Below are 23,772 nucleotides of genomic sequence, written 5' to 3' on the forward strand. Positions count from 1 at the left end.
GGTGGTGGAGTGTGAGTTCACACAGCTTTCGGATATTCAGGTAGCTGGGAACCGGCCAGGCTCACAACGGGAGATGCTGGAGGTGACTTGAAACCACCTTCCTCATCCCTGTTCCCATTTCCCTTTCCTGGACCTAGCGTAGCCTGGGTGGAACACAGAACTGAGCTCCAAGCCTTTCATTTCACCAGGATGGAGAGAGTTCAGTTAGGCATGCTAATGCCAAGAGACATTTTTCAGTTTGTAAGTGGCACTCCCACAAGCTATTAATTTTTTACCTGCAGCAGAATGACACTCAGTTGTGAAATTATTTCCTGCCGTTAGAAACATCAAAGCAAGTACTTTTCATTACAGATGAAGCTATTTCAAACAGGCAAAGGGGAAACACATTGGTACCAACAGGAAAAAAAGTACGACACGTGCTCTCAGCAGATTTCGAGGTGTATTGTGCACACTGAGATCCCATTTGTTGTATTAATGCACAGAGCTTTACAAAAGCAGTTTTTCACTGAAAGCAAAGCAGCATCCTGGAGGATTCTTTCCTCAAGATGTGCCTGAGTACCAAAACTGAAGAAGAGCTCGGCTTCGTCGAGTTCTGCATGGGCTCTGATCTGAGCTTTTGAGATGCGGCCCCAGCCACGTTGAAGTCGGCAGTACGCTCCTTCTGCCGGCAGCAGGGCCAGGGTTCCACCCGCCGCTGAAAGAACTCTTTTCCAGAACGCCCCGAGTCCTGTGTAGGAGCCAGAACTGGAATAACAATATCGGAAAGACAGATCTCTTGTCTGAATTTTGTATATTAATTCCACCTCCTCCTCTCCACACGGACGCTTTCATAAAGGTCCCTATCCTGATCTCAACTTGATTGGATCCATAAATCTTTGTGTAGTAAGATGAAAATACGTAGGCCGTAAACAAAGGTATCTGATGTTTAGATACGTGGCTAACAGAAAGTATCAGAAACACATCATCATCTTTTTTAAAACAAGGAGGCTTTTGTTCTTGTGATTGTCTTTGCACAGCTGTGAGTTTTATAGCACCGTGCCAATGAATGCACTCATTGCAACTTTTATTTTACTCTGAAAAGGTAAATTGGGAGCATTAAGCCCCCAATAAGTATGTAAAAGTGGCAAAACCACAGGTAAAGTGTTACTGAAAGCTGCAGCCCTGCCAGCCATTTCATTTTAAACATGGCTCTTTTAAAAATAACTTTTGCAGTAAAAGCTGTAACTCCTGGATGTAATATGAGCTATTGCTAATGTCATTCCCATGAATTGCTTACAGTGTTGAACTGTTAGATGTCTGACAAGTCCATATATCTCCTATAGAGTATATATGAATGTTTTTTTGCCTCTAAACCATATGTTCTTTTTTCACTCCTCTATATTCTTCAAATGCACGTGGTTTGATGATATAGTTTATTTGAACAGGAACCGTAGCAGACAGAATTATTCTTTTGCTGAAATGTATCCTTTTTCATACATCTCAGCTTCGTGATTAAAGTGATTGGGTCTTGAGGCATTAAGTTTAGTCTGCTGCTGCCACAATTATGCCTTTGAAAACTCCTGAGCGCACTCGGTGATTTCCAGTAGTCCAGATGTCATTAGAACAACACGCAGGTAGTCTGCAAAGCCCAGTAACACTGTCTACACTTTGGTCTGGCTTGGGCGAGCTTTTCCCTCCCTCCCTCTTGGCCAAGCCTCGCAGCGCTGGGAGAAAACAAATAGCTTTCCTCATGGAAAGTTTTACTTAATCTGGCGTGGTGCCTGCGCCTAGACCCTCCTCATCTCTAATGATGATTGAAAGCGTACATGCTACTGTGATAAAACATGCTGAGTCGTTAGTGTTCGGGGCTGGGGCTGCGTGCGATGAGTAAGGGAGGGCTTGAAGCAATGCGTTCCAGTCGGACTGTCGGTGGACTGGCACGTCTGGGTCTGGGGGGTTTCCTGGTACACGAAGCGGGATCAGGTTTTGCCGTTCCTAGTGGGTTTGCTGAATTGGGCATCCCTGGGGGCCTGCAAGTAGAAGCCCCCACAGAGCAGCTGGCCAAAGTGGGCGCGCTCCTGCTTCTCTCCGGTCCCAGGCGTGCGGCTGCCCGTGGAGCAGAGCTGCCTGCCTCTGTGCGGCAGCGTGCCGTGAATTTGAGCAGCAAACTCTGCTTTCTTCTAACATCAGTTAGCTTTCCAGGGAGATCCTTGAGTCTCAGGCTTTCAAGGAAGTGTCCGGTCCCTTCAGCGAAGTCCTGAGTGCCTCTGCGCTCGTTCGGTGCTGGCAGACGCTGGCGGAGGCAGGCTGAGTGATGGGAAAGCTGCAGAAAAGCAGCAGGCAGCGCTCTGCAATGTTTCGATACTAAAGAGTATTTTTAGTGTTGAAAACCCAGTGTTCGCTCGATGCGCACCTGCACGCGCACCATTGCAGTAAACCCCGCCGGAGCCCCGCCGCACCCCCTGCTCTCCACCGAGACGGCCCACAGGGGCTCTGCAGCGGGCTGGGGAAGTCGCTTCTCACCCTGTGCCTGACTCTTCTCCTATTTCCATAGCAATGGCTGTCGGCATTGCTGTTTCAAATGGTAAAGGTTTTGTGGGTTATTTTCTGTAAGTTTTCCTTGGCGACTGGGGGAGCAGAAGTTGCTATATCTGAGCCTGGGTAACATTTACATCTGCTTTTAAGCCTGGAGGAGTGCCAAGGAAAATACGTGGCTTGCAGAAGCGCAAGCTTCATGAGAGAGCTTTGTTCCAATGCAATTCGTTTTAGGAATATGTTGTTTATCTCAGCCGTTCCTGCAGAGCTGTGCAGTGTTAGCTGGTCAGGTGTGGCCTCGTGGCTTGCACACAGCCTCTGTGCCCTCGTGTCCTCAACCTGCCCTGGCAGAACGCTTCTGGGGAAGTTGTTGCAGAAACCTCCATCTTCTCCGGGGCGCGGAGTGCCACAGGGACCCCTGCTGCGTCCCGGCGGAGCTGGGCTGGAGCGAGCTGCCAGCTCAGGCCAGCAAACACATACGTGTCGGAGGAAGCGCTCTCATGAGCAAACTCCCCGGCTCCACATACGGTGCGCTCGGCCAGGCGCTAGCAAGCCGCGGTTGCTGCTAGATCACAGAGCAGTGGAGGGCTTGCCTCTGCTCCCACTTAAGTCAATAACACCGTTCCCTTTGGGTTCGTTGGGAACGGGACCAAGCCTATGGCTGGTAGTTAAAAAGCATAATGGCTGCATTCATTGAAATCTGGTCGCTGATAGACGGGCAGAGAGGGAGTTTTTCCCTAGCAGATTTCGGCATGGCACGGCTGATTGCTTCATCTGCGTCTGCCGGCTGGCTGGGGGGCTTGGTCCCGGCCCTGATAGTGGCCTGAGCACCGCTGTCGGGAGTGGGCTGCTCGATAACCTGGCTCCTGGCCTTTCCTCCTCTCTGAGGAACTAGTGCTGATTGCGGCCAAGGGGGGCACAGGCTTCACACAACAACCTTATCTCCAGATGGGGAGGAAGCTTATGAAAAAAAGCAGACCCTCAAAATGTTCCCCTCCTCCTCTGTCACCGAGGAAGCCTGAGAAGTCTGAACATTGAAAATGCCTGGAAACAATCAGTGAGGAAAAAATACAGTAGGAAAACCGTAGTCCCATTCCTCGTTGGCCAGCCTGGCTGGGTTTGTCTGCAGACCAGGGGGCTGGCCCACCCTCTGCCACCCTTACAGGCTCCATGTTGTCAGTGGGTCTCCCACATTTTCACGCTGCGAAGCCTACTGCCTGGCAAATACCAGAACGCGAAGTGAGATGGTGCTGCAAAGGTGTCGAAATTCCCAGAGTGCCTTGTCCCTGGGCACATGAGTTGCAGTATGAGTGCTTGGACAGGCTTGAAGAGCAATGCTGCGGGCTATCAGGGTCTGCAATTAGTGGAGCAAGTTCTTTGGCCCTTACAAGGTACAGCTCATGTTATCCAAGCATCACATGTGCACAAGGACATTGCTCCCTTACCTTGCCTTTGCACAAATAAGCATGGTTTTTCTACTGAATTTTGTCCCTCCTGCAGCCATGTGAGAGTGCAGAAAACAAGATTTGACTGTTCATGTCTGTGCTGTCCAGATTGCTCTGGATGATAGATTTCTGTGGGGGCTAGGGCTGAGGATTTGTTCCATTTCATAACTCTTGTCGTATCTTTGGGGTTGCAGAACAGGTATTGTAGTAGATATTATGAATCAATTTTGATACCCTGGGACCAGCAGTCACTTCTTTTTCTAGTGCTTCAGGGAAAATACGTGTTTCATTGCCACCTCATATACAAAATCTTCTGCAAATTACTTAAGAAATAGAAAAAAATGCTATTTTGGGTCACAAGAGAAGCTTCCAAAAATAGAAACCTGAAGAATGTTTATTTTAACTTTTATTTCAATCCTGTATATGTAGATCCATACACATATAAAGTATGTGTGTGCATATGTGTGTGTGCACGCTACACAGACATGTATGTAATGAGCTGTAAGATAGTGTGCTAATTCTTTTGCTTCTTTGAAGTTGTGGTGGTGGAGAGTGATGTAAGTCTCTTCCACCCATGACTGACTTATCTGAAAATCCTGCAGGTGCCTGTTGAGTAAAACCTTTTAGAAACATGTGGTCAGGTGGAGAAGCCCATCTTGTGGACCTTCTGTTGTGCACCATTAGTTTTGGAACTGACATGTCTGTTGCAGCTCCGAAATGTGGCTCCATGCTGCTGTGTGCCTCTGAGCTGCAGTTGCTGCTGCTGAATGTCTTGCAGGCATCTAAGCTTTTGCTATCCGGCTACTCTTTTGGAAGACTGAAACAACTGGTAATGATGATCTCTTCGCTACTAGTTGGCTTTTTTTTCTTTCCCCTGTGATAACTCTGTGTTCATCATGCTCCAGGCTGCACTTGGACTCAGCTATTCACTTGAGGGCTTTCACCTTGGAGCATCTACCCAAGCTATTAACGGCTTCTCTAGGCATCTTCTCCATACAGTGGTATGTCTTGGGGTCAGAAGTACTGGGAGGTTCAACTGTTCTCCATCTAAAATGACTATGTGTGAAATTGTCATATAGAAAGAGGTTAGCAGAGAAACTGGTCCTATTTTTTTTCAGTTTTGCACACTCTTGTTGACAACGAAAAAAATAATATTGTTGAATCAACTGCAGGCAGACTATGCTTTGTGCATCAGCAGACAAACACGGTGGCAGCCGCTGCTTCAGAGAACTTTCCAGGGATTCTCCCACTGTTTCCTTGAAACCCAGACTGGACTTTACAGGCCAGGCAAGCACCGCTACACTCTGTTGAAACCCTGGACTTGCAATGGGATGTGCTGTGTCAAATTGCCCGTCAGGAACCTGCTGCACCTCCATCAGGCACACAGTGCTGTAGTTAGAGTGAAAGAAAGCTTGAGAAAAAGAGAAATGAGAGAAAAGTTAAATATAACATCCCCATAAAAAAAAAAGATGAGCAAAGATGAATTTTGGAAGTAGAGGGGAAAGGCTGAGCGTGGGTGTGAGAGAGAGGATTCTGTCTAAAACTGGAACGGTACAAATGAGTAGTGATAGCCCAGGATTTGACTGCTGTGGAAAAGTGTATCTAAATAATACCTTACTTTGCCCCAAAATAATTTAAGTATAGAGAAAAATCAGAGGAGGTGATGAAATAAGCAACATGCTCATTAAACATACGTAGCTGAGGAGAGCGTGGGTCTGAGCTGAAGCAGGAGGAGCCTGTGCGTGTGGCTCTGCGACACGATGGCAGCACTGCGGGAAGGTGGGAGGCTGGAGTGGCCCAGCGCCGCTGGGGCAGGAGCCTGGGACGACCCTGGGAGTTCCTTTGCTGTATTGCCAAGTTGTCTAAAGAGCGAGGAAAGGGCTGCGGTGCTGCTGCTGGGTGGAGAGAGCTCCTGTAGGGAGCCCAAAACAGCCCAAGAGCACGGCAGAAAGCAAGGGGGTGGGATGTGCGCTTTGGGGAAATGCAGTCACGTCACTTGGATGGAGTGAGAAAGGTTTGTATCCGTTTGAAGACTTCTTTAGTACTGCAACAGGGCATTCAACAAAAGTGACAAAGATCAGAAAGCATTATCCATTGGCTCTTCCCCACTCAGAAATTACCCAGAAGAAAATACTGCTAGGAGGAGTAGAAGTGATCAGCCTTTGACAAGGCGGAGGAGGATTTGTAAAAGCTCATTCTCAAGGTTACACGATTGAAGAATAAAACAGGAAATCCCCTTACTTTGCAACTTTCAAAAGATGGCATTCAAATTACATTTAGGATATGATCCAAATGCCATGAAAAATTTTTCCATCAACTTCGATGGATGTTCTAAAACAGGATGTGTTAAATCAGGGGAAATAATAACAGAGTCGCAAGTAAATTAACAGAAGATTCACAACACATGATGAATCACTGTATTAAAGAATCAATTAGAGTCAGCTATTTAAATAAAGGCAGAGTAGTAGCAGAAAAAAAATTGAACTAGAAACAAATGAGAACATCTGCTGAAGTTTCCAAAGCTATATTTAACATTAACTTGGGAAAAGCACCTGGGCTGAATGGTGTCTCATCAAAGATTTGTGTTTCCAGACCAAAATCACTCTGATACTTTAAACCAAAATAAAAAAAATATCTTCTGCTCAACCAAAAGAGAAAATTCCTCTCTAAACCCTTCCCTACGGCTGAATTTTGTTATGGGAAGTATCACCATCTTACACCAGAGAAGCAACCAAATGCACACGCTTCTGTACGAGTCGGTTGTGTGTTTGGTGAGATCCAGCACCGGGGCTGCTGCCCTGCTGGCTGCTGCACCCAAGCCGCAGCTCCTGCCCCACTGAACCAGTTTACTGGAACAGGGCCTGCCCTTGCATGGCAGTACAATTAGCTAAGGATGGGCTGGACTTTATTAAATGCAAAGAATATTTTGGATTCAACACTCAGCACAGGGGAGAGTATGAAAGGCGAGCAGGCTTTTGGTAGGGATGCCAGATTTCCTTCCAAGAAATTACAAATGGATGGGCCATTTCTTTGGTTGTGAATATTCAGAGGGAAAAAAAAAAGAGCTTTTGAGATTCAAGTTTGACAGTAAGTTTACTGTCTCTTTTAATGTTAGTCAGGAAGGTGGTAGGAGACAGGACTGCCTGTGCCAGATCGTATGGATGTGACCCTAAAGACGTTTGGTCAGCCAGCCGTATACCTGCTGCTGCAGAGGCTATATTTAGGGTTTCTCTGATGATGAAATCTAGATTTCTGCAACGACCAACGTAATTTCTCTGCTGTCAGTTTAGACGTTGTTTCAGGGAGGAGCTGGCAGATGCATGTGATGCTGGATGGGGCTGTATCATGCTTTTCGTTGTGCACGGTCCCCTGAGCAACGCTGGCCACTGCCTCCCCCCCTTTCTGAAAAATGTTGGTGTTCAGAAAGTTGTCTGAAAGCAGATTTAAATTTCATGTGAGAAACTTCCATTGAGGGGAACCACCACGTCAGGGGGAAAAACCCCACACCTTGAGACACTGAAATGATTGCAAGAATTCTTCTTTAAGATGTCTAAGTAGGAATCTTTCTCATAACATGGAAAAGACGTCTGGATTTTACATGGCTGCTGCCAAATGAAAATCTTAAGGGTGGGAGGATTTACCTTTGGTTATTCCTGATGGAGACACCTAGAGTAAGTCAGCACAGACCCACCTAGGTGTAGTGCAGCCACACTGGTTCCTGCCTACTCAGCCCCCAGACCTGGTTATTTAAGCACGTGTGTACTCGCTGCGGGGACAGTTCTTCTAGTTACAGCCTTACTCGAGATTACCCCACTTTTAAGTACAAACAGACATTTCTGTGTACCTTTTCTTTTCCTTTACAGACTTTTATTTATATTATGTATCTGTATCTCACATGCCAATGGAAACCAGGAAAGGAAATTAATTTGTATGAATGGACTTCATAAATTTCATGATTTACTAGTAATGAAGTCCTGGTTTGCAGGATGAGAAATAATAGGGCTTTTCCAAAATATCTTAATCCTTGGCTATGGTTAGTGGCATAAAATGAACCATTCTTTCCTATGTGTTGAAGTCCAAGTTGTGCTCCATGTAGCTATGTGATATTCTTTCCAGTCTCATGTCAGTAAATAATTGCAGTGCTGCTCTTTAGTCTGTCTCTGACCTTCGCTACGCTTGCCTTTCTTGAACAAAAGCTGAGAATTGCGACAGACTGATCCCCTTCTGTGATCTGATTTAGTCTAGTGTAAAAGGAAAGTTCGTTAATCCTACTCCCAAATTCCTTAACCAGTTTACCATGCATGTGCTACTCCATAAGCATATGTAATACAGCGCAGCCATAACAGTGCTTAAAGCAGGATTAGGCAAAACTTCACGTTTTCTAACTGCTTCTACTTTCGTAGAAATACAAATTCACTTTCTTTCTATTGTCTAGGGTGAATTATATTTTTTTTTGTAAAAAAATTATTTTAACTAGTTTGGGGTTTATGAGTTTAGGCTAGAATATTGTCTAGTCTGTCTCAACTTGGCCACTTTATGTAATTCTAGTTGTTATTACCGGAATGTGAACCAAAGATGATTCGTGTTTTAAGGAGGCTCTTTTGGGGATGGGAAGAACCAAGTAGCTTAATATCTACTCATTTTAACAATTAAAAACTGGCAGCTGAGCTGTGTACTCAAGCAAGGATTTTTGGGCTGAGAGAAATGTTTTAGAATCTAGAAAAGAAAAACCACATGCTACTAAACCCTGCGGATGGTTTTCCACTGTTCCCTAGGAAGTGGGCAGGGCTCTGGGAGCAAGCCGTGCCGCATGCAGCACCACTGGGGCCAGCACGCAGCAGTGAACACAGAGATGGGGTTGTCCTCTCTCAGTGGTAGGAACCAGAAGTCAACCTGCTGGCATCAGAGCAGTTGTGTATGCTTCAGAATTCGGGCAAGGAAGAGAAGGGATCCACTTGCCTTTTTTGCGTATCAACAGTGAAACATTTCCAATAATCTTAAGGTATAATGAGCAAAACAGGGTGTTTACAATGCAGTGACTGATTCTCTCCTGCCAAGCCATCAGACTTGCGCCTTGTGCATTTGTAGACCACCTTTACCTATCTGCCTGTGTTTAATAATAACTTGATGCAAAGCCCACTGAAGTGACTCAGGATTCTTCTGTAGACTTCTGTGCTCTTTGGATGAGGCTCCAACTCAGCATCATGAAAGCCTATCACTTAATGCTCTTGAAACAAGTCCTATGTTAAAAACAAAAAAAAGGCATGAAAATCTCTTCATACTGGGTGAAAATTTAAGGGCCCGCAAGTTGATAGCTCCCCAAAGTTGGTAGTTCCCAGCACAAGTTCTAGTTCCCAAAGTAGCTGTAAAAGATTATATTGCATTAATATGTACAGCTTTGCGACACATGCAATAATCTGAAATACTGTCCTATTGCACATGTAGGGTGACTGTGTCGCAGGGCTGTGAGAGCCCTCGCTTCGGTTGTTTGGGCGTGCTGGCAGCTAAGGCAATGTTTGTGTTGGTTACAAGGTCGAAGACAGGGGGACCTCACGGAGCCCTACGTCCATGTGCATTGAGCAGTAGATATTTTGCGTGAAGGCACTGTGCCTGCTACTGTCCCCCTTTATGCCAGTGGGAAGGAGAAATGTCTCTCCTGGAGCAGTTGTGCAGGTGTGTGAGGTCCCTCTGTGCCATTTTGGAGGTCTCTTGAGTTGCTGCACTCTGTCATGTGGTCTATAACGGGACAATGACAGTGGTATACCATGCATTTTCTCCATGGAAAACGGGATACTTTCAAGAATTTTCCATTTCTCAGAAGCTGGGGGGTGGTGGTGCTTCTTTCTTGTGCAGCGCTTTCTGTTGCAGCTTGCCGTAGATAGCCATGACAAAGAGAAAGCATGAAAGCTTCTGGGGTAGAACATTCATCCTCACTTATCTGGCCCTCGGAGACATTAGCTAATCAAGGCACGATACTCCATACAATAGGACAAGTGCTGTAAAGCTACCTCTGTTATCCCAGCAAATGTGAAGACTTATCATTCCCATGGCCATTTTACAGGATTTGTTTTCTTCTGACAACAACATCCACAGCCTACGGTGCTATCAGCTTCAACAATGAATCTGATGCTGGCTCTGTGTTATCTGCTCCCTAATATACTGTCCTTTTTTTTCTTTCCCCCCCCCCCCCCCCTTCTTTCCCACCCCATTTGTGAGAATTTGTCCCCTGGAGCTCTTCTCTATCAGGCCCCTGCAGCTGCTGTTATTTTAGATATGGCAGGAAGTAGGTACCGGAAAACAGCGAGAGCTCGCAGTGCTCAGAAAAATCTAGAAATTCCTCTGATTTACCCCAGGCTCTGGCTCCAATCAAAGCTGGTTGCAAGAAAAAAAAAAACCAAACCAACGGAGGGGGGCTAGTGTCAGCGGGGGGAAGGGCCCAAGCAGCCAGCTGTGTCAGCGGCGGGTGTCAGGAAGGGGAGCTTCAGCCACCACCGCCCGCAGGGTGTGGGGATGCTCGAGGTCGGGCGAGCCCAGCAGCATTCGGCTGGGAGCAGCCCCACGGCACCCTGCCTCACCAGCCATGGGAAGCCCCTCTCGCCTCCCCTGGGACATGCGTCTCCTAAAGCCCATCCCTTCGTAACGCTCTCGCCGCTCGTGCCCGTGTGCCTGAAGCAGAGGAGCTCACCTGGGGCTCCGGGAACACTTGCAGCAGCGCTTAGCAAAGGGCGCCGGCCAAAGGCACTGGTGGAAAGCCACTAGGGCAAGAAACTTACATCACTACTACTACTACTACTATTATTATTATTATTACTACCACTATTATTATTATTGTTATAATTTTACAGCTCAGCCGGGATACTTCTTCATCTGCTAAGCAAAGACATTTTTAGCCACTTTGAATACCTTTTAAATCAAGCTGACTCTGGAGATGACTTCTAAAAGAAAAGGGGGAAAAAAAGGAAAAAGAATAAAGAAAAACACCTCTGAACCTTTCAGTTCAGCAAGTGGTTTAGAAAAAAGGCACCACCACCCCCATATACAAAGGCACAGAAAAGATACTACCTTTAGAACTGGTTTTAATAAAGAAATCGTGCTCTTTGACACAGCAGATAAGGAGGAAGATGTCCACCCACAGATATCTCACACCATTAGCGATCTAGTTAACATCTGTAAATGTTTTAGGGAAAGAAATTACACTTTGAGACATTTCTTTTTTAATTACAGGCTCCAGATGAGATTTGTTAGAGCAGGGAAATGTATCCCATAGCGACTGATGTCAATAGCAAGCAGTCCCTAAAGCCAGCCAGGATTGGGAAAGCCATGCTGTTTGCTGCTCTTGGCACTGCTCCCTGCTTTCACAATGTCAAACTTAGAACCGCCTTTATATGCACTTTCCATTTTTTTTTTCCACAGTAGCTGTTGCCAGCAAGCTGTAAACTACCGTATATCACTCAGATTTAAGAACCTAAACTTTAAAACAAATTAAACTCTTGTTGACATTGTAATAAAAATCAGAATTGAACTGAACAGCTCAGTAAAACTGCACTTCAATTATTTTATGGATTTAAGATTGTTTTCTAGGATTCCCAGACTCCCAATACAGCAAAGTTATTTCCTCTTGGCAGATGTCTGAAAAAAAAATTCATTGAATGGATAAAATTATGTGGCAGACACTAAAGGGAGGAAACGGTGTCTCCCCAGCACCTGTAAATATTTGCTCTGTGTCTTGACCAGAAGAGCCTTTCGTCCATACTTTGAAAAAAAAAAAAAGAAAAGAAAAGAAAAAAGTCAAGGTATTTATTTTGTGAGTTTTTAAGAAAATAGAATTTTTGTCTGTCAAAACCCAGTTCCTAACTCTTATGTGTTTGTGTGGTTTTGAACGAAAACAGCAAATACGGGTCTGACCCACCCTTGGGAACCCCGTCCAAGTGCAGGTAAATGCATGCAGCACATGGGTGCTCCCAGCGCTGGCCTCTGCTTATCTTTCATCTCCCTGCTTAGCAGTTAACGTTGGGTATTCTTTTTATAATTATTTTTTTCTTTTCCCCCCGTTCTGTAAAATGGAAACAGAGGTTTCCATCTGATTAATTGCCAGGTTTCCATTCTTCATACTGTTTCCTCTCAAAACAGTTTGGAATGAAAGTATTTCAGAAATGTGTGTAGACGGAAGCTACTGGAGATAATAATTTGTTTCATGTTGATGTGTTTTATAAAAGGTGTGGTGCCCGAGGAAGGCTGTTGTGTGGAGCAAATAGCAATCTGCCTGCGCAGCCTTCCACCCAAACCTTTGTTGCACTTCACTTTTTTTTCCTTCATTGCATCCATGAGATGACCTTTATGTCCCTAAGGCCCCAGCCTGAAAAGCCCCACGTTCCCAGGATCTTCGGCGAGCGCTGACCCTTGCTGGGCTGCTCCTGTCACAAGGGTGCTGCTGAAGCAATCTTCAGCCAGATGTTGCACATCTGCATGCCCACAGCTGGGTCCCGGGGTCTGTGTGTTCTGGCTGAGCTGCCCGGGGAGCGGGAGCCGCCTGTACCCTCGAGCAGCGTGTCACTGCGTGGGTTTCCCAAAGCCGCTCTGTTCCGGGATCCACGCGTTCACCTCCTGATCTCAGCTGGCTGACTTGACCTAACCGAGTCTCACGTAAGCAGCCAGTTCTCTTCACTGTAGCATTAATAAATTTTTTAAAGCCACTTCTGAGTTACTGTTAAAGTTCTTCCACTCATTTTGTTGCCTGGAGCACCTCTCCAAGTGCAGGCCAAATTCCTGCTGGAGTTTGGCTGTGCTGCCAGCTCGCAGCCTGGGCTGTGCAAGCTCCCTGTCATTCCTCAGCCATGGAGAAGCGAGGGCTTCGGAGTCCAAGTACTCCAAAGAGGCAGAAAAGAAGTCTGTCGCACATTGCGAGTGGTTGTTTGGAAAGTGTAATGCAAACATTTTGAATGAAATTTCAGGTCCTTAAGTGTGCTTGAGAGACGAGTGTTGTATGCCTGTGCTTCTCAAGTGCCGTTTTCCTAGCTCCCCAGTGCTGGCCGCAGGTTTGCTGAGCTTCGTTCTTGGGGCAGAATAAATTTCCTCTCTAGTGGAGAGCGCTGGGCTTCAGCACAGTTCTTGCATCAAGTGCTGAGCTGCACAGGGGAAGGTTTCGTCTTCCTTGGGAGTCCGGCTGTGATTCTTACTGAATTTTTACAGCCGTATCTGGTGTTTTTTCTGTTGACATTGCTCTGTCGGTCCAACATAAGGAGCCATTCTGCAGCTTAACACAGCATGTGGGAGAGGAGGAAAGAGGAAAAGACATTTTGCCATGTTTTCAGCTCTGTCGCACTGGGACCATGTACAAATACGAGTATTCTTGCAGCTGCTCTCATTTGAGGCGCTTGCTATAGACGGTTTTAGCATCCAAGGAGCCCTGGAGTCCCAGCAACCGTCTGGACATGGTGGTTTTCACAGCTATGTCTTCTGTGCTGGGGAGGAGAGCGCCTGATAACACCCACGGATGGCTTCCCACTGCAGCCCAGCTTGCATGGATACGGCTCCAGTGTGGCGCCCCAACATCAGCCTTTGGATCAAACCTTCCCAGCCAAACTGGATTGGAGTTTTGTCATAAAAAGTTCTTTACCAAGCCGTGGTGCGAAACCAGTGGAAGAGCGTCATTAACTGCTGCCAGTGCTCTTCTCCAAGGAGCCACGGCAGGGAAGACACACGATCCTCTTTGACCGGCAGTGCTCTTCAGCAGCAGATGCTGCTGTGGTTAAAACAAAATCCTGTGGCATCACGTCCAGCTCGCATTATGGTGGTGACCAAGTCATCATGCCACAAGCAAATCTATCACATGATAATTTGCCTGCATCATTTTTTTTGCAGGCTGTTTGCAGCCACCCATGCAGGGTCCCAGAACCAGCCCTGCTTCTGTGCCCAGTGCTGAAGGTTAGCGGCCGTGTTCCTGAGGGTTGGAACCTAAGGATTTCCGCCAGTTAGCACAACCTTTCCCTGCCTGGCCCCTAGCAGGCTCATGGGTGGGTATCTTTCCCCTTATCAAACACATTAAAAATTGTTACAGCCCCACCCAGCCTTTCTCTTCCCTCGAGCAGCGTGTGTCCGCTCACTGAGTCATCCATGGCCATCATTTTATCTGCCTGAGCAAAAACCCTGGGAATCAGGGGCTGGCAGCCAAAGCTCAGCCTTCACCAGAGCCGTGGTGGGAGCACGGCCCAGCAGTGGCTGCCCCCCAAAGCAGCACAGGCGCATCGTGTATGGCACACACAGCAGTGTCCGGGTGCTGTCGCTGCCTCGGTGCCCTCTTCGCTGGGTGACGGGGGTAATGGCACTGATCTTTGCTGGTTAGCACGTGCTTTGAGGTTTGCTGATGGAAAGGGCTGTAAAGGAGAGAGGTGTTGATGATGATGATGGTGATGATGATAACAGGGTGAATGGGGTCCATTTAGAAAAAAAACCAAAAAACCCTCCTTGCTCAGGAAAAGGTCAGATTGACCCTATTTTAGCCTGTCTCCAGAACAATTCTGGTGTTGAGGCCCAATGTTACCAAAACCCGTCAGACTTGGAGGCTGGTTGAGTGGGGAAAGAGCCAAGTTTCTTGGTTGTTCTCAGCCACAGAAAGAAAAGGGCACTCACCAAATACCCCGGTGTGACCCAAGGTGCTTCTTTCTTCTTTCTTCCATTCATTGTTTCTTTGCTTTATTTGATATGCTGAGGTGCACATGAGGTGGTTTCTTACGAACAGCAGTGCAAGGTGGCTCATTTTGGAGGATTCCAGATAATCACTAGGGGCCACACTGCTGTTACATAAAGTCAATTAAAGAGCATACGTGCACATCCCATTGATTTGATTTAGAACTAACAAAAGCTTCAGTAGTATGCAATTACAAGAAGCTTAATGACCCCTTTATATTGAATGCAACTTCTGTGGCAGCTAATATGCTTTGATGAATTGCTCATTATGTGCAATGTTGGAAAAGCTTCTGAAAAGATTAATAATTGTATAATCGATAGAGAAATTCAGTCGTATTTGGCTTTTTTAAAATGCTGAAATCAGTAAGTCGTAGAGATTATGGATCCTCTCTTGTTCGCTGTTTTCCTCCTGTACCCACAGGATTATTATTTTTTTTCTAAAGCTAATCTGTCACTTTTCCACCACACGGAGAAACTCCTCCTGGTGTTACGGGGGAAGGTACACACAACTACTCTTTGAGCCCCTGTCTGTGCAGGCTGATTCTGTACACTAGTAGATTATGGACAACCTGCTGGTTTTAAATTGCTGGCTTTCAGTCTAGCAGTAGTTTAAGTTTCATCACGTGGCTTGAGAGAACTTGCAAAATAAAGATATAGATTTTTCATCATTTGCCTGATAATTTAATATTAGCTGAAGTATTTGTGTTATGCCTCTCTCATCCGATAACTAAAATAATGACTTTTTAATTTCTTCCTATTGCCATGTGAGGTCCCAAAGGCTGGTGCCAACTGCTGGCAGAAATGCCCAGTGCTGGGCTGGATGCACACGCATAGGTTGCCCCTTCAGCAGGGCAGGAGGTCCCCAGGTAGCAGCCTGCATGGGTGGGCTCTGAGCATCGCAGCGTGGGCCAACCCACTCCCCTTCTCCCACTCACGGCCTGTAAGCTTTGGGAGCTGCCGGCCCTTGGGGCTGTCAAGGGGGCTTCAGCCTTGCTCTTCTAGCAGTGGGATGCTTTGGGAGCCTCGTGTCTCGGGGGTTGCCTGCGCCCCAGCTGACTGCTGGTGGTGAGGTGCAGCAAACCTCTCAGAACTATCTGAGTAAAAAGGAAAAAAAGGAAGTTTCGTTCCTGTTACATTCCGAGTTTAATAAACACTGCCAGAGTTGTCTGGAGGCTAAAAACCAGGTAAATCAGAATTGCTTAAAATTTATTTCGAATTTGAATCCACTGTCGTCATACTTCAGGGCGTGATTCGTGAGTTTTGAATGCCGGGGTCTGACAGCACTATTTTACTTCTGGGTGCTAAACTGGAAAGTAAAACCGATCCCCAGGATCAGTCTGTATTACTGTATTTCTTAGGGCAGGGGCAGGTTTCGGTTGTCTTTAGCAGAGCGGTGCAGGCTCTTCCTTATTCCTTCCTGAGTGGTGCCCACAAAGCGTCCAGCACCACCGGCCTCGGGTTTTGGCTGCCTTAGGTAGCGTTTGCGCAGTCCTCCTGTCGTGTGGAAATTCTGTGTAAAACATAAAACATGTCTGTTTTGTTTCCCTTACAGATGCTCTTAGGAACGTAAACACATAATTTTGGTTAAAGTGTGGTTTATTTGTCTGTTGCCCAGCCCTGCCCTCACACGCGCGTGTCAAACACGGCTCACATCACACCACAGCAGATCCCAGAGCCTCCGCACCGCCCGGACCCCAGCTGCTCCGGGCAAGCTTGGCCTGTCTGAGGGCCACTGAAAATTCCTGTTGACTCTCTGGTTCTTTGGTATAAAAGCTAAGCCAGGCTGAGTGCAGCCATCCTCAGGCCGAGAGGAAAAACAAACCAGAGTTTAGACCCCAGTATGCTGGGAATCACTGCGGCTCTGCTGATTCCTGAGCTAATTCCCAGCAGCCGGGGAATTCACCCCTAAGTGTTTGCAGAGCAAGAGATGCAAGGCGTTTCCAGTGTTGCACATGGGAGGGATGACAAAAAAAAATCCAGACCCGGGAGTTTTGGTGCGATAGGATGGGACTTATTTAGTCTGGGCACCTAGTCAAAAGCCCCAGTTAAATTATTGCCACACGTTGCTGTCATCGCACCGCAGCAAGGAACCTTTCCCATTAGCCCTCCGCAGCGCAGCCGCCGTGGGGGATCCCACATTATTTGGAGCTGTTGGGCTAAATAAAGTGGAAGGTAGAGCAGGTAGCAAAGTGCCACCAGGGTAAAGGCTGTCACGCACAACAATGCCATCCATCGTGCCAAGGCGACGTCTGTATGGGAGGATCATGTTTTATTAAAGCCTGCTACTTGTTGTCACTCCCTCACTCCACTGTCCTGTTCGCTGTCTCCAAAAATAGCATGCCCTGTGGTGGTGGCTTATTATGGTTAAACAGATAAAAATAAGTTTAAGGTTTAAATGCATCCAGGACACCTGAGGTAATACAAGATCTGACTTCTTTATGGAACGTGTGAAGTTATACTTTCCATTGCTTCACAAGACTTGTTTTGTTTGGTTTTTAATTCAGTAAGCTTCAATGTGATCTATAGTTTCGCATTACAGGCTGGCACCTCAGGAATTTGTACCACTATTTTCTGATTTTTTCTTATTATTCACAGGACAGTACTTACTAGCTTTGAAAAAAGAACTTCTCTGAGACAGCCCTATCTATTTTCAGTGATTTGTTTGTTACAGCTTTCATATGTCAGAGAGGAGTGCTGCTTATTAGTAGTGAGGAAGTAGATACCCTGATAAAAACTGCAAGATTTTACTCATGTGATGGAGGTCATACCAGGAGCTGCATTTCTTTACTTGCTGTGTATGTGTCTATATTTAGTGTTTTCTCTCTTTAAATAAAATCTGTACATGGAGATAAGGGAAAGCATTTTTTCCTCCTGTATTTCTGCTTCTTCTGCATTTATTTGCGACTTTGAATTCCTCTTCAGTGATGCTAATGTGTGGCATTTCATCTGAAATGAAGGGCATGCGAGAGCACAGGAGCCTGATGGAGCAAGATGTGGCATCACCAGTGGAAAAATCCAAGGGCAGTAATTACAGACAGCAAAGTGAACGTCATGCTACAAAGCACTCTACAAGGTAGCGTGGTGTCAGCGTCAGACTTGTGAACTCACTCCAGAGTTATGTTTCCCTGCCCTGTTCATGTGCTGAGTAGTGACGGTGTGGTCAGAACTACCCAGCGGAGAGGGAGACACAGTCCCCACTCCGTACCGTTCGTAAGCAGTGAGCTGTGCCTGACCCGGGAAACAGCGCGCTGAGGGGTACCTCCACGCTCTGGAATGAGGGACGTGGAGAGATCCCTCCCCTGGATGTCACTGTGGTTGCACCAACATAAGGCTTGACCTGAGCTCGTGGATTCTGCTGGAAGGCAAAAATGATGAGCCAAACTGAGGCAGGTTTGCTTTCAGGACTGCTGCTCTTTTCTGGAGATTGCTCGACTTTGATACCTATGCAGTCTGACCGCTGTCAAACACAGTCCAAACGTGGTGTCCAAACATGGCACCACATTGCTTGGGCAGCTACACCCACCTGAAAGGTGAAGCATTATTGTCAGGACACAGCAGGATCCAGGCATAGTTTCACACAGGCTTTTCACCCATGTAGCTTGAAAGATGCAGTTGGTATTACTTGTATTTTCCATGACATGTGCACCAGTCAGAGCAGGTTGCTTTTGTTCCTTTCCATCGAGAGGGCATCTGAGCCTCCTGCTTTGGTTCTGCTCTGTGGTAGAGATGATGGTCCCCAGTGCCTGCAGGTGGACATGATGTAACAAGCAAAAGTTGGTTACTCGGCTGTGGAAAAAACCTTGATGCGACCCTGAAGCCCTAGATGCCTGGGAACATGCTGTGTGGCTCTTCCTGTTGGTAAGGAAACCAAAAGCATCCTGAAGGGACCAAATTAGTGCCATCACTGTGTACACAGAACAGGGGCAGGTACATGTCCAGTGAGTCACAAGGTGCCAGCTCTGTGGAAAACCTCTCAGTGCCCTTTTGCTTCAACTCTATCACACCCCTCACCTGTGTATTAAAAACTAAAAACAACCCCCCCAAAAAAGTAGAGTGGAGAGCCACAAAGCTCGCTTGTGAAAGAGAAGCACACAGTTGGAAGGGGGTGCAAGTAAAAGCAGCTCATGGCTCCGCTGCTCGGCGTCCTCGTACAAGCCTTTCTCCGCTGCTGCCGAAGCAGGCTGAAGTCAGTGGAAGGACGGTTGTCTCCGTGCGCAGCCTGTGGTGCCATGTGTGAAGAGGCACTGGCTTAACCCGGAGCCTTGGTGGCACCGCTGACAAAGTGAATGGAGACGGGATACATTTTCAAAGCGCCATCGCTCCCTCCCAAAACCGTAGACTCGGCTCTTGGTAACGGTGGGTTTGACTATGGCTCTCAGCTCACCTTCCATCTTTCAGACTGCTGGGAACATTTGCCTTCAGGAGCGTGAAGCCTCCCAGACTCTGGTATCTGTAGCCCCTGAGGCTCCCCTGGCAGGCAGCGCGCTGACCGTGCCACCTCCCCGCGCCGCTGACCTTGGGACCTCGTTGAGCTGCGCGGGGCCGGTGTCTGGGCTGGAAGGCAGGACTTGGTCTCAGAAGGGCAGGTGTTTCGTTAACAGAAGGCCACAGTGTTATCCGTATTAGCAGTCAGATACAAGGAGAGCAGAAATCTGCAGAAATGTAAAGTTTTGCCAGTTGATGGAATCCACGTACAGCCACCAAATGTTAAAAATACTCCATTTCCTATGAAGTTCACGTCTATATATGGAACCCACATTTGTTCAGATAGATATGGTTGTCCTGTTCTGTGCAGAAACCCAAACTGTTGCATCGGTAAGACACTGATTTTGCTAATTAGCAAAGCAAAAATTTCCATTGCAAGGGCATTTTAAAGCAAAATTAAATACAAGAAGAAAAAAACTCCTTATTAAACTAAAATGTGGTGTAACAGCTCACCACATCCTGCTGCCGTGGCATCTGCTGTTTAGCAAAGGAAAGGTTCCTCTTTCAGACGCCTTGACAGGTAGAGAGGTCACGTGTTACCTGCATTTCTCAGCACTATTAGTTTTTTGACTTTCTGTCAGTGGAAAAGCTGAACATGACAATGGAAAGTATCACTTTGGGGAAGGCATTGTGGGGAACTGTAGGTGTTAGCTATGAAAGTGACAGTGCCCCCCTCCCCAAAGCCAGCAGAAAAACAATGAAAAAAATCTGATGACAAAGGTGCTGTAAACCATTGTGCTCAGCTGTTTAATCTGATAGGGATCAACCTGTTGCTCTAAGGGAAGAGCTGTGCTAATCTAGGCACTGAAAATTAAACAACTTGCGTGATGTTCCAGATCTGCTGCTAAGCTGTATGTAGGACCTCGGGCAAGCCAGGTAGTTTCTTGGGTCTTTTCTGTACTGTCTATAAAATTGGACTTTTTGAGTACTCAGGTTATGTTGTTTTAAAAATGCATGTAAAGCCTTTGCAACCTTTCTGTGAAAAATGTTGTGCTCCATCAAAACACAGCTACTCCTGGAATGGTGCTACAGACATGAAAGGACACATATCCAGGCAGCAGCGGAATCAAAGACCAGCATTTGCTTCAGGAATGAAGCTCAAACCCCAGCCAAAATACTGAATACTGCTGTTCTGTGGCGCTCAGACAATCCCCTTGTAGTAACCGGTTTGTAAGCCAAAACTTGAGCATTCAAGACAGCAAGCACCTGACTTTTCTCAAGTATATAATAAATATTTTGTTACAAAGGTGAGAACTAGGGGGAAAATACCCGTTACTTTCTCTGCACAAGCAGTGTATCCCACCTCTCTGCGGAGTTCTGCTGTGATCCTACAGGACCTGGTGGAGCCCTGAGAATAACAAGGGGAAGGAGCATGATGGACAGCAAGGGAGATGGTGAACAGGGAACAGTCAGGTTGTTCACATGATGCATGAATGAAATTATCAGGAAACAAATTTAAAACACAAACAATAAGAAGTACTTTTCTGCCATAACGTCCTTAAACTGTTGTACCTGTTGCTGCAGGAAACCGTGAAGGCCAAAGCAGGTTCAGAAGGTTCTTAGAAGACTTCATGGGAGAAAATTCATCAAAGTTCACTAGAAACAAGGATGCATACCTCCTCTTGCTCACGAAGCCCACTGGCAAACTAATGATACCCTAGAGAAAGCATCCCCGGAGGTGTGCCTGGTTCCTACGCTCCTTCCAAAGAAATGGCCACTGGCTGTTGTGGCAGATGCAACACTGGCATGGATGGACATACAGGATGCTTCAGCAGAGCCGTACTTCAGTCACATAATTTTTGATTGATGGGAAGGACAATCTTAGTTCAATCTACAACAAGAAAATTTGATGTTTTCTTGCCAAAAGAAAAAAACCACCACAGTTGTGGGTCGAACAAAACATTCCAAAACATTACATTTGTTCCAAACTAAAACATTGCCTAACATGCAACAAAAATGTTAATATGTTTTTTAGTATTAAAAGAACCAAATTTTCCAGAAATAAGCAATAAGAAATGTTGATGCTAAAGACATTTGTAACTATTTGAGAAATGTGATCTGTATTTTCATGTCACTTTGACTGGACCAACACTACATTCTCCCCCCGCCCCCCAACAAGCTTTCCCTCAACATCCGTCTCTCAGACCTGGAGGGCGAGAGTAGAGTCTTCATGGGAGCGCTGGATGGTGCGGCTGGAGGTAGCGGGGAGCATCCTTCCAGCCAAAGCCAGTAAGCGTCACCCAGTGCAGCCCTCAGGTGCGTGCAGCCTGGATTCCCCTGTTCCCACCTGCCGGAGGGTTTTCCTCCCTGCCAGGGTGCCAGGGCAGGCGGCGCAGGAAAGCCCGCGCCCAGCACTTCCCCTTTCAGCTTGGTCTTCAGTGCTGTCTGCTGGTGGCCGACCTCTACAAGACCGACCACTTTGCTGGATCATGTATTGCCCCACCTGGGCCACCTGTGTGCAACTCTGTCCTTCTCTGTAGGTTTTTCCACTGCGTTATTGGGAAATTTTTTTATTATTTTTGATGCTGCAGTGGGTGAAGGGGAACAAGCGACAGTGAAACAAAACAAAACCTGTGCCAAAGCCACTCCATCCTTGGGCCACCATGGGGAAGAGGGATGCTGGACGTCCTCCTGGCGGATTTGGCCCTGTTTGATTGTGAGATCCGGGGCCAATGGATGTGCATTGGTTGGGGTTCAGTTGTCTCCCAAATCCACACTGACGTTGCCCTGGTGACTGCGGTTGAACATCTGTCAGATGCTGGTACACGAGGACACCAGCCTTGACTGCCACTCATCCAAGCAGCAGAAGCCCGCTTCTGTTAAGAAAGTAACCTGTAATAAAAATGAGCAATAAAGCAGAAAGTCTACCCTGTATCCTGTTGGAGATGGTAACAAAAGGCTAAGTAATTTCATCTGGGGACAGGTTGGCTTGGCTGCTGAGAGCTGGAGAGGGTTTGGCCAAAGGACTGTGGTGGTCCCATGGGCTAAGCCAAGGCAGGTGGGCTCCCAGCTGAAAGAAGTCACTCCGTCTCATGGGTAGACCACATGTCCTGCAGCACTCGAGTGATGGAGGATTCAGCTGAGGGTACCCAGTGTGGCTGGAAAGGGAAGCTCTGAGCGCCTAATCCAATTTTGGAGATGGACCTTTGGCTCTTAGAACCTCATGTCATCAAATACTTTTTTAAAAAATAGCTTCTGAAATACTTTTACTAAACGCTTTAATAGGGGAAAGCATGGGCTATTGGGCTGGGGGATGTTACTTCTTAAAGTTTTGCTGAATGAATCGAGTAAGAGTAGCTCAGCATGTGCTATAGCATCAGTCTGAGATTCAAGATACCTGACTGAGATGGGGAGCTCCTTGGTGTTTACCTCCCTGTCCCTGTCTGCGAAATACTGGTGATACTTAGGTTCACATTTTACAGAAGGGCTGTGAATATTTATTATTTAATGTTTCTAAGCACAAACTAGCTGTACAAAGACCAAAGATAGCCTTGAGTAGTATCTCTAATTTTACTTGATATAACAGAATCTTTGAGGGAGGGTTAGTGAAACAAAGACACTGGCTGGCCCAGGTGGGGATTTGCTTTTGTTGTTGTGCTCACCACCAAGATACCACCGTGTGTTTTTGCTGCACACCCAGCGTTGCTTTGAGAAGCTTATCAAAGAAGCAATCTTTACGAAAGCAGCATGGACAGATCATCCCAAGCAGAAGTGCTCTGCTTGCATTCTAGTCAGAGACTCAGTACCGAAAGCTGCCAGAGCCTTGCAGCTTGTGAGTGGGGTGGCACTGTGGGCAGTGCTGGAGTTGCAGGACAGCCTGTGCCACACAGCAGGGCTTGCTGCTGCCATTTGTTTCTGCTGTTCAGTAATTTTGAAGATGAACTCCACAGCACTCTCAAGAGAAAGAACTGCTTTGTCTTCACATCTCATTTCCATACCGCCCTTAGCTTGCTGCCACAAATAGGTAGTTACAAGCACAACTGATATTTCCTTTCTGAAGTACTGTGTGCGTATCCATTGGCAGAAGTGGTTTTCAGTGGCCAGGACCTGTGACACAAATCCTGACTGATGCATGTGCTGCAATTACTAAACAGGCAATAGGTCTGCAGAAAAAAAAAAAAAAGAAAGAAAAGAGAAAAAAAAAGCCAACCAAAAAAACCCAAACCCTACTAATTGCTTCAGGAAGTTGGCTTTAGACAGGTTTGGTCTTTTCCAGTAAACACGTTTTGTTATCTGGATGGTTGTGAACAGCAGCCCACGAGGAAGGGGAAACATGGGCTTTTCCGTGGTCCTTCCATGACATGGGCATGTGTTTCCCACTCCCAGCAAAGTCGGGGAAACTCTGGAGTGGCGATAGCCCTAGTGATGGCATTTCGTCTATCTTCATGTAAATCAGGTGGTGGCAGTGGCTGTAGGGAGGCGGGTGGAAGTCGGAGGGATGCTGTGTAGGCCAGCGTGGATGGCCTTTGCCAGGTTCACTCATTTCCTGTCCATCTGCCAAAAATCACAAGCTGATAAACGGCCATAATTGTAGTGTGGGAAACTGTATTGCTTGATCATCTGCAGGGGAGGGGGAGAAGAGTGAAAGACGGCTTGTGAATAAAGAAAACAGCACTTTTATCAGTGGAGATGCAGTCTGACC

The 23,772-nt window shown here is 46.7% G+C and overlaps 1 protein-coding gene and 1 long non-coding RNA gene across 9 annotated transcripts in view; one reads left to right on the forward strand and one right to left on the reverse strand.

Annotated features, from left to right (window-relative positions):
- Nucleotides 1-23,772, reverse strand: part of LOC308060971 — a 244,485-nt gene that overhangs the window by 126,322 nt on the left and 94,391 nt on the right. The window lies entirely within an intron of this gene.
- The window catches only part of NFATC1 (nuclear factor of activated T cells 1), a 111,607-nt gene that overhangs the window by 84,503 nt on the left and 3,332 nt on the right, over nucleotides 1-23,772 (forward strand). For 3 of the 8 annotated variants that reach the window (XM_080380334.1, XM_080380340.1, XM_080380338.1), the window contains one exon: nucleotides 17,603-17,718. The exons of 4 other annotated variants lie outside the window; for them this stretch is intronic. In XM_080380334.1, the coding sequence (XP_080236460.1) occupies nucleotides 17,603-17,673 (71 nt within the window). In that variant the 3' untranslated portion in view covers nucleotides 17,674-17,718. Of the gene's footprint in view, nucleotides 1-17,602; nucleotides 17,719-20,654; nucleotides 23,295-23,772 lie in introns of those variants that run through there. One more of the 8 variants, XM_080380336.1, reaches the window with a different exon arrangement.

Source organism: Falco punctatus (assembly GCF_963210335.1).
Source record: "Falco punctatus genome assembly, chromosome: 3".
Lineage (NCBI taxonomy): Eukaryota > Metazoa > Chordata > Aves > Falconiformes > Falconidae > Falco > Falco punctatus.